The 10,938-nt window shown below is 41.3% G+C and overlaps 1 protein-coding gene across 1 annotated transcript in view; it reads left to right on the top strand.

Moving 5' to 3' along the window:
* The first annotated feature begins 1,803 nt into the window (after positions 1-1,803).
* Positions 1,804-10,938, top strand: part of UGP2 (UDP-glucose pyrophosphorylase 2) — a 52,656-nt gene continuing 43,521 nt past the window's right edge. Inside the window, exon 1 of the mRNA XM_065891133.1 lies at positions 1,804-1,949. Coding sequence (XP_065747205.1) covers positions 1,931-1,949 — 19 coding nt within the window. The 5' untranslated portion in view covers positions 1,804-1,930. The remainder of the gene's footprint in view (positions 1,950-10,938) is intronic.

Genomic DNA, 10,938 nt, shown 5'->3' with positions numbered 1-10,938 from the left:
TTAAAAGGAAAGTACCTCTTGAGGGATAACTTAAGTCATTTCCGCTTTTATCAGAAAAGTAAACGCCTAACACTGCGTAAATCTCTACAGGAATAGGAACCGGGTTGGTGGTTCTGGTGTGAGCGCCTTCGCTTGGCGTTTTCTTCAATGCCCTAAATTCCTCCTCCTGTTAGTTAAGTCCCACACATCCAACTGCTTACTCTTACTCTTTAACGCATCTTCACCCTTCCGAGACCAGATGTGTGGGTAGAGTTTGTGTCTACCGAGATAGGGCCTGAGCTTTCTCGGGGTAGGTGCGCGGGGTGCTCTGGCTCTACTCGCCCGATAGATATCTAGCTTCAGTCTCTGGTAAGCGGAAACATTTTTAAGCACGACAAAAATAACCACTCGTGCTTCAGGCTGTCTCCCTTGCTGAAGTATCTGTGGAAGGCTGGTTGTTCTATTGGTGAAACATCCCTGGCCCAGCCGCTGGAGGCGCAGCCCCAACGCGCGACATCCGGGTTCAGGCTCGGGCTCGGGCTCGGGCTCCGGCTCCGGCTCGGGCCGCGGCTCCGGCTCAGAGCCCACCTCCGCCAGGCTCCCTCCGGCCGCATACGCCCCGCCCCCTGCCACTCCTGCGCGCCTCATTGGCCAGGCCCTGAATCCGCCTCGGCTCCTGACTGGCGGCTGCTCCTGTCTGTCTGCGCAGTGGGGACATTTCCGCCGTGAGGGGGGCTGCTCCAAATGGAGGGGGAGGGGAGGTGTTTAGGAGAAAGTGGGGGCTTTGGGTTGCGGGATCCCGCAGCCCGCTGGACGAAGGAGGTCAGAAGCTGGGCTGCGACCACTGGTGAGGGGTTCAAGGTGTGCATGTGTGAGGGGAGAGGGGGAGAGAGAAGGTTGCCTCAGAGGTGACATTCTCTCAGCCTGCGAGCCGTCTTCCAGGCGCGCCATAAACGCCCCCAATTTCCCAGCTACTAAAGGAAGAGGAGGAAGGTGGGTCTCTGTGGCGGTTTGGGGAGGGGCCGGGGCGGGCTTCCCACCACCCCCTGGGCGAGTGTGTTTCCCCCTCTGAGGCGTGTAGAGCCTCCTCTGCCTGACCCGCTTTGGCCCCGGAGGCCCAATTTGGGGTTCGACCAGGAGGAACTAGAATGTGTGAGGGTCGGGGCGGGCCCTCCCGGGCTCCTGTCCCTCGGAGTCACCTCTCCCCTCATGGGTGGCCCCCCAGCGTCCGCTGCGGGGGAGGGCGTGTAGCCTTCGGCCCCTCCCGGGAAAAAGCCGCGGCAAGGTTGCCGCCGCTCCCAGCAGCGAGGCGTTGGTCTGGAGGGCCCCGCCCGCCCGCGCGCCGAGCGCCTCTTAGTCCCGGGACGTTGATGGGTCGGTAGAAAGGGTTGAATCGCTCCCCTCTGCCTGCCTTCCCCGCCTCGCAATCCCTGCAGGGCGGGGACCGCCGTTGGCCAGAGTTTCCCGGGGAACTGTCCAGAGGTCGGACGGCAGAGAGGGGAGGGGGAATGGGGGTGCGGCCCGCCTGTGCCTGCGGCCGTGCAGCTCCGGAGGGCAGTGAAGTAGCCGCTCTAGATACGCCTCTTTCATTGATGAAATTTAAGTTCGTGTGATACTACCTTTTCCGGGAGCCTCCAGCTGGCCCTCATTTGCGTCAAGGGTTTAGTGTAGCCTGGAGTTCCGAGCCGACTCGGTCGCACCAAGTTTGTCTTTTGGAAGTGCGGAAGGTTTTCCTGGGTGTTTTTTTTTCTTTTTTTTTTTTTTGAGACAGTTTTAGCCGCTTTGAATACTCCCTTAAGTGGCAAAACATAGGAAGAGGAGAAGGAACTCGTCGGTTGTTAAAGCAGGGGTGGAAGAGAGACCTGCCCATAGCGTGACTCCTCTAGGCATTTGAATATATATATATACACACATATATATATAGGCCAGAGTATTTTAATAAATCCCTAAAATGTCGAGATTTGTACAAGGTAAGACACGCTTCTTTTTTCTCCCGGGTTGCTTTAGCAGTACCGAATTTGGGTACTGGCAGTCGAGAGGTTGGTGGGTGGTTTGAAAGTGGAAATGTTCATTTGAGATACAATTCGCGAAACCCTTTTCGTTAAATTGACATTTGAGCTGTCTTGAGCTGCTGGGTTGGCGTTTCAGATACATGTAATTTATACCCCTGTACTCTGCTGCATTTAGTTCTGTCTCCCTGAAATCAGGTTAGTAGCACTCTGGCTTCCTGGGATAGGGGCTGTAAATGATGATAAAACAGGACTTTGGCTGCTGATTAATCCCTGTTCTCTTTTCCGGGTCGAAGTCAAGGTAACTCTGGGTGCGGACGGGAAGGGGAACTGAGAGGGCTGAGGAAAGACAGGTGGGTTTAGCCAGGACTATTGGGGAAGCTTTAGCGTTCTCAGCTTCTCCGTTTGTGTGTACGTGGTCTGAGTCTCAGATTCATTTATTGCGAAACCGGCAATAGCTCGTAGAAGCTGGAGGTCATTTCAGCAGGAGAAATGACTTTGCTGCATTGCTGTGTTTATTTTTTCCCCTTCTTTGATATCTGTAAATATTATTAAGGTTTCTTTCAAATTAGAAAATTGTTCTTTAAGTTCTATATGTGTGTTAAAAAAGGTTTAGGGAATGCCTCTCAACTGAGTTAAGCAGTAACATTGTGTGTATGTGTGTGTGTAACGTGTACACATTGAAATTGGTGCTACTTGAAACCTGTCATCAATTTGTAGCATAGGATTTTCCTTCTGGTAAAAGTAAACCCTTTTCTTGCAGACCCCAGAGTGTGAAAGCTTCGGCCATCTTGCTGAACACACAGCTAGTATAAAGTTCACAACCACTTAATGTGGCTCTCAATAAATGTAATGTACTTAAAAAAATTGTGTCAATGATGGCCATCATTTGGCCCTGCGCATAAAAATGCCCTAGTAGGTTTTATATCACTTTATTAACTCCTCTTTGAGTTTTGTATAGTAAAGTAAGAGAATTTGCCTGCCTTATTATGAAAACAGATGGGACACTTATGTCTGCCTTTAGCACTAAGCTCAGAAATGTCACTTGTCATTAGACTTTTAAATTCATGTTATGCCTTGTATGTGGTAAGAGATGCTTCTGTTCAGGTTGAATAAATGTCTTAGTCAAGAATAGAAAGTAGAGGTAACTGTCAGAAGTTTGCTGGACTTTGTAACAACAATATTTAATTACCAGCAAACCAGTATTGCAATAATATGCTAGAGAAGAGTGGACAAGTCACTTCTCTTTAAAAGTTAAAAATAACATTAAACTCCAGGTGTTCCTCGTTGTTATGCTTTAGCGCAGCCTACAGAGATGGTGCATGTTGACTAATGTCACATACTTTGCTGTTTGTTAATGGCTAATTGTTTTCAGGAGATTCTAAATAAAGTGGCAATACCTGTGTATGTTATTATTCCTTTCCCTTGTCATCCACTTTTTTAAAAAAATCAGCTTTTTATCTTGAGATTTTTAGAAAAGTTGCACATATGTCAAAACTAAGAAATTATCACAAGTACCTTACTATTAACTAAACTACAGACCTAGACTACTTTTCCATGATTCAATCCAACATTGCATTTAATTGCCATCCAATTTGCTCTAAGTGGTAGTTTTCTTTTTAAATTGGCAGTTTTGCACAAAAAGATGACACCTCTCCCCTCCAAAATTTTTTTAACACGATTTTGCTCCTGTTTATCATTGTTTAAATTTGTACTTCAAGTGTAAACTCTCCGTATGTTTAATTAACTCCGCTGCATTGATCAGTGATAAACTTTATTGGGTAATGATTCTGCTGTCTCCACAGATCAGTTTTTAAGTGTAAGCGTTGGGATTTTTGTTTTTGAATTTTTTTTGGTAGCAAAGATCAAATTGTTTGATTTTTGCTGTAGCATTTATTGATATTTCTACTCATTGACACTTAGCTTGTGCTGCTTCATAAGGAAAAGATTGAACAAATATTAGGCCTCTAAACTGTTTTCATATGTTGTCTCATTTAAGCTTCAGAGAACCCTGAGAGGTAGTAGATTTCAATCATGACCTTACAGGTGAGAAAATTTAAGTATCTTATCCAAAGTTTACAGCTAGTAAGCACTGAAATTCATATATAAATGTGTCTTAAACCCTTGTCCTTTCCAGTACCTTTTATTGCCTCTTATGTTAAAAAAACTTACCAGGAACAATGTCTTCTTTCTCCAACTAGACTATCAGTTCCCTGTGGGCAAAGATAATATTATATTCCTGGGGGAAATACAGTGTCTTGAAGTGGTGGATGCTCTGAAAGAATCTGTCATGGATGACAAATGAGAAATGCAGACTTTCCATGTACTTTTTAGTAGTTTAGCCTACTTTTTTTTTTTTTTTTTTTGCGGTACGCGAGCCTCTCACTGTTGTGGCATCTCCCGCTGTGGAGCACAGGCTCTGGATGCGCAGGCTCATGGGCCCAGCCACTCCGTGGCATGTGGGATCTTCCCGGACCCAGGGCACGAACCCGTGTCCCCTGCATAGGCAGGTGGACTGTCAACCACTGCGCCACCAGGGAAGCTCCTAACCTACATTTTTGGTTGTAGTTTATTAACACCTCTAACATAAATGTTGAGAAAGATAAAAGGGATGGACCTAGGCTTGAATCCTGTTACTAACAGGTGGTCATAGACAACTTTTCTGAACCTCCGTTTCTATTTATATAAACATTGGGTATTAGTACTTATGCCAAAGGGTTTTTGAGAAGCTGAAATGAGATTAATTACATGAATGCATTTAGATGGCCAGTAAATTTTACTTTCCTTTCTTAAAATGATGGTAGCTTTTTGGATAGCATTGCCACTATGAGTATAACCCCATGTCACAAACAGAAACAATGCACCTATGACAGTTCTTTATTTTCCTATTCTAGGTTTGGTGTTCAGGCCTCCAGCAACTTGGGAGTTGATATATATATATTTTTAAAGTATGGGGTTGGAGGGGAAAGCTTGAACAGTGATGTGAATACATAATTGGTGACAGTTTTTGTTTCAGTCCAATCAACAACTAAAATTATGAGCTCTTACAATACACAATGTACTGTATTGGGATTTCTCCTGTATCCCTTATGGTTGGCATTTGAAATTCAGATCTGTGTATTATACCTGTGTGTTGTGTACACGTGTTTGAATGTCCTGGAACCTGGGGTTGCTATTCTCGGCTTGAATCTCTTCCCTCAAATCTAGGCAATGTGCTTTATAGCAGCGGTCCCCAACCTTTTTGGCACCAGGGACAGGTTTTGTGGAAAACAGTTTTTCCACGGATGGGGGTGGGGGGATGGTTCAGGGGGTAATGTGAGCAATGGGGAGCAGCAGATGAAGCTTTGCTCCCTAGCCTCCCGCTCACCTCCTGCTGTGTGCCCGGTTCCTAACAGGGTTGGGGACCCCTGCTTTACAGGAAAGCTAGGCATGTCCATTCTCAAGCACTTTGTAAGTTATTAGGTAGAAATGTTCAATTAATAAAAATAGTTAATGTCAATAGGCAGGAGAATTCCCAGTATGTATTCCTTGGCCAAAAGAAGGTTCAACTTGCTTTGGGCATCTCCCAAGTCTGTGTTTCTCAGGCACTTAGAATTCCTTCTCATAGGAGGACTCTTTACTGGATCTCTGGCTTAATCCCCTAGCCGGTGTATTCTGCCCTCAGGTCACCTTCTGTCTGCCTGTGAAATTACATCTCCATTTGCTAGTTTTCTCCATCCCAGGGGTTGTTGCAGGGCCCACAATTTTTCTAAATAAATGTGACTACTACTTAAATGAGAAAGGGCCCCTTGTCACAGTTGGAGGTGACACCTCCTCCTGTGACCCTGCTGGGTCATCAACAGCTGTGACTTTTGCCAGGTATGTTAGTCAGTGCCATTTGGAATTTGGCTTTTCAAAAGTTGTGAGAGCTATGGGACAATCTCCCTACATGATTTGAAATTTATAAATGGCACTGGGCCTGCTGTCATCTAGCCAGCTAAGGCCGTGTTATGTACTTATACTGTAATTTAGAAGAACTTTTAGAAATTATTTATTTATTTATTAAAAAAATTATTTTTGGCTACATGGTATGCAGGATCTTAGTTCCCCACCAGTGATCGAACCCACGCCCCCGTGCAGTGGAAGCATGGAGCCTTAACCACTGGACCGCCAGGAATGTCTCTGGAGGAACTTTTTAAAAAACTGTCTACTTAAATTATATAAAAATGTCCCTTAATATTCTTAAATTGAGGTACTTTCTTATATTACAAGGGAAGCCATTTGAGTACCTCTGGGTCACTTAAAAAGTATTTCAGATTTTCCATTTGTTGGAATTCTCTTTTAGTGACTTTTTTTTGGTGATTCTTGTTTGGTCAGTGGAAGGTAGCCAGGGAAGATTAGCTGAACTAATTGTAACGGGAGGGGTCTCATATGAATACAGGGGTGAGAAGCATTCTGGGGCCTGGTTGTAGAGGTCAGGCCTAGGCCTGGTTGTTCTCAAATCCTAAGACTAAATTTAGCCTGTTGCTGATTATTTAGATGACTAGGATGTTTTCAGCCCAGGAAGGTTGTGGCATGGATTTGAGGCAGGACTAGAGGTGGCAAAACAATGACTAAGGCACACTTCTCATCTTTTAAAGAGGTAGCTTAGGATTCACTATGTTGCTAGAGAGACAGGGATTTAGTTAAATTCAGAGTCACAGTTATAAATGGAAAATTAAAAGAAATTGGTTGTCTTTGTTCTTCATAACTGGATCTTCTAGTAAAGTGGATGATTTTCATTTGTGAAAGCCCACTCAGGGAAAAAAGAAATTAGACATTAGAGAAATAAGAAATATTAATTGGTACACTTCTTGGAAGTCCCATTTTAATATTCTGAAGATAAATTGAAAAATTAAAAGGAAATTGATGTTAATTTTGGACAGTAGGTGTTGTAATATCAGTTAACATTCACTTCACATTCTCTGTGTATTTATTTTTCTTCATAGAAAATTGTAGTAACTTTATGAATTGTAGTGACTTTAATCAAAAGAATGGGATACTTAATTTGTGTGAGGAAAATTAGTTGGCCTAATAATGAAAATATTCTGGGTCAAAGAATAATATATTGTAATTTTCCAGTTTCCACCATGTTGAATTTGGTACTTTTTGTGGAAGTGCAGGTATTAGGAGTTCCCAAAAAGTCAGATATATCCATTACTGAAAAGTTAATATAAACGAATATTTAAAAGTTAAACTAACTCTGGATTATCTGTAAAAATGAATAATTAAGAGTTGACTGTATTAACTGTATGTAATATGATTCATCCTGATATCCAGAATTTATGCCGGTGGAGAAAATCCCAGCAATATTAGAATAAAATTGTGGGGGAGATCCTCTGAAGGTTTGGGATTTAGTGAATGTGGAAATATGATTCACTTACCACCCTTTTGATTGCTTAGGATCTCTTTAGAAGCTTGGTTTTCTAGACTGGTGTCCTTTTTACACAGCCTACAGTTTCTTTTCTAAACTGTCATGTTTTGAACTTGGTGTAATAGTGTTTGAATTGTGGACATTTTGGTCTTGGGTAATTTGATGGATTGTCCCAGGCACAGTGACTGTTAATTGAAACCATATGTCTTAGGTCTCTAAAATTGTACTACCAGGCATGCATCTTTCTATTAATAACTTACTAAATTCTTTGCAAGTTGGCTTGCTAAGTTATTGAAAGAAAATTAAACTTTATGTGTTTTTTGGTTGGGTTTATGTGTGAGAAAGGGGATAGTACTCCATTTGAAAGCTGTTTTCCAGTTCTCTTAACTGGTAAGCAAGCATCTCCTTCAGTTCGTTGCAAAGTAATTGTCTAGGATTCAAATTTTGCCTCTGCCAACAGTCCCATTGTTTACTTTTCTCCATCATTGCCAAATGAAATCCGTTGTGCCCCCAAACCATTTTGACAATTAAGAATTGTTTTTGAGAGCCATGGAGAAATTGGCTATGTTGTCTTAGTTAATTTATATAAACAACAAAATGTTTTGTTTTCCAAACCATTGCTAGATATTTGTTAGTTTTTTTATGTAAATCAAGAAAGTTCCCTGTTTCTCTGATTTTTACTTGTATCTTTTAAAAAAAACCCCACTATTCGTTATATTCATGTACATGAAATAGTCATGTTATGCTTAGTCTACTTTTTAATTGTTAGACTATTCTAGGAGACACTCCTTTTAACAATAGTTCCACTTGCTCTTTGGCTGCAAAGGTAATTGAAGTTTGTGTTTTTCTCTGGTTTCTGCCCTGGCAAAGACTGATGTGATTTTTCATTTATGTTATAACCGCCTAGAATTTTAAAGCTTCCAAAGAGTGTAGGAAAACCAAATAACACAGTTCTGCACTGTTGTGGGTTCATCTACGCCGATGGTAAAATGCTTAGGCCTGGTAATAAAATATTTATAGAGTACATAAACGCTTTCTTCAATTTTTCATTGCCCAGAAAATAAACAATATAGAAGGAAAAGTTGAAGCGCACAAGAGAATGCTTATTCTGATATGTAGTTTTCACTTCACGCAGTAACTTCACTTGATAGACATATTTGGGTTTTTGCAGTTTTCATTCAGATTTGGTGGCATACAGCCTGGAGGTGGTAAACTACATAATGCACCACTAACAGAGAAAGGGAGAACTTCCTCCAGGAAGGAGAGGCAGGGCGCCACGCAGCAGGGTTGGGATTCTTGCTTGGCTGCCACTGTGACTTTAGGCAAGTCAGCATCTCTAGGCTCTGTTTCATCTCCAAGATAAGGGAATTAGACTCACTAACCTTAAAGCCTTTCCAAGTTTAAAAATTTTATCTAAATGCACATGTATCAAATTACACGGCAGGCCTGTCAAATCATTTTTTGGCTTGATGGTGATTTTATGTTGTATCCCTTTTCTCTCCTCTCAACAAATGGGAAATGGGTGTGATAGGCCCCTTACCATCCATTAAACTTGTTGCAGAGTGATATTATTTAACTAGTTGGCACATCTCTCCTGAATGTTCTGTTTTCCAGAAGTGATATTTTCTGTTTTTTTGTTGTTGTTGTTTTTGTTTTAAGAGCTAGTCTGTTGTATGAGAGCAAGGTTAATCTTAATTATTAATGAGAAGTCTGGTTTATGTATAAATTCTAACAGTTAAAAATATTTTTTAAGCAAGCAATGCATGATTAGCAAAAATCTTGATTATTAAGTAGCTCTGCATGTTCAGTGCTGGAACAGTTCTCAAAAGCCTGGTACCTTTTAATTTTTGTTAATCAAAAATCATTTATTAAGCATTCATATGGCTGTGACCCATGCAAGTGTTAGGATGTACATGGCTGAGTCATTTAAAAATCTACGTAAATGTAAACAGTCATACTATAGTTTATAAGCTAAAATAATATTGACTTTAATACTGAAAGATCATATAAAATTGTATAAGACCAACGAATTGATTTTTCTTTATGATTGAATGACACGAACTTTATTTTTCTGTGTTTTTCCTAAATGAAGCTAAATTTGAATATATAAATTGCCCAATTTTGTTTAATCTCTAAAGTTAGTGAAAACATTATGGTGACATTTATGCATAGTAATAAAAATTGAAAGGAAATTTAGAGGTCATTTTGTCTAAACTGCCTACAAGTTTGGCATTTCTTTGACCACATCCATGATACTTGACTGTTAAATCAGCCTCTGCTTGAGAACCCTTAGGTACTTCAGGTACTCAAGACACAGACCATACTTTTCTTAGCCCCATTTCTCCATGACTGGAAATCATAGCTCTTGAACACTTTCTCTTTGGCCTTACCGGGTACAACCTCCACTGCACAGGACTCTACCTTCTTTATACCCAGCACATTGCAGTATCATAATAGGCTCTTACTCATTAATTAATAGGCTTAACTCATTAATTAATAAACATTACTTGAGTACTATGTTTCAAGCTCTGTTTTATGAATACATTGGGTATACAGTGGTGAACAAAATAGATACAATATATTCTTGGATATTGTTGGGTAAGATATACATTGAATAAATTTTAGAAAGTATGATGTCATAAAGGGGAGGTTCAAGGATCTACCATATCAGCATGTAATGGGCAACTGTGCTTAGTTTAGAAAGATTTCTAGGAAGAGATTACATTTAAATTGGACATACAAATAATATATTACTGGTTGTTCAAACCACTAACATGAGAAGTTAAGTCTTGATCTCCAAATCAGGTGCCTGTACTGTGCCAGGTGTTGAGGTAGGTATAGGAAAAAAAGTTGAATAACACTATATGGCTTGTGCCTGTAAGGTGATACAGACAGACATCTCAGCAAAGAATTAAAGTTTTGGGGGTATTTGATATGTGTCTGATACAGCGCAGATTAAAACCTCCACATAGCCGAGTTGTGGCAGAAAGGAAGGCCTCTTTGAACATTCAGAAGCCACCACCTAGAACACAAGGAATGCCACCTCCACAATAGCAGATGCTATTCAACTCACAACAGAGTTTGAGCTTTTGGGGGCTGAGGGATCAGGGAGTTTCCCGGGTGTTGGGATGATTCTCATGACTTTGGAATTCACAACTGGGCCTTTAATTTCTATTTTTCTCTCCTGTGTTTTGGAACAGTCTTATAATAGTTAGGATGGTTTTAATTTCATAGAGCAGAAAAATGCCAACTCAGTTTGCTTAAAAAATGAGGGACTTACTTACATCACATGAATCTTGAAGTAGGATGTTCCAGGGTTGGTTGATTCCGTGCAAAGACTGCATCAGTCTTTTCTTCCTTCTCTTAAGTATATTTGTCTCATTATTGGGTCAGCTTTCTTCAAAGTCACTAAATGGCAGAAGAAACTGAAGGTGAGGGGCGGACACATACTCATTGTGGCCAGGGATGGAAAAGGTACTATTTTTCTCAGGTGTCTCTTTTTTCAGTGAGGACCGCCTTTATCCAAAGTCCTTTGCAAACTATATCTTTGTTGCTCAC

Source organism: Phocoena phocoena, chromosome 14, assembly GCF_963924675.1.
Source record: "Phocoena phocoena chromosome 14, mPhoPho1.1, whole genome shotgun sequence".
Classification (NCBI taxonomy): domain Eukaryota; kingdom Metazoa; phylum Chordata; class Mammalia; order Artiodactyla; family Phocoenidae; genus Phocoena; species Phocoena phocoena.
The sequence above is the reverse complement of the archived record's forward strand: the minus strand, read 5'-3'. Positions and strand labels throughout refer to the sequence as shown.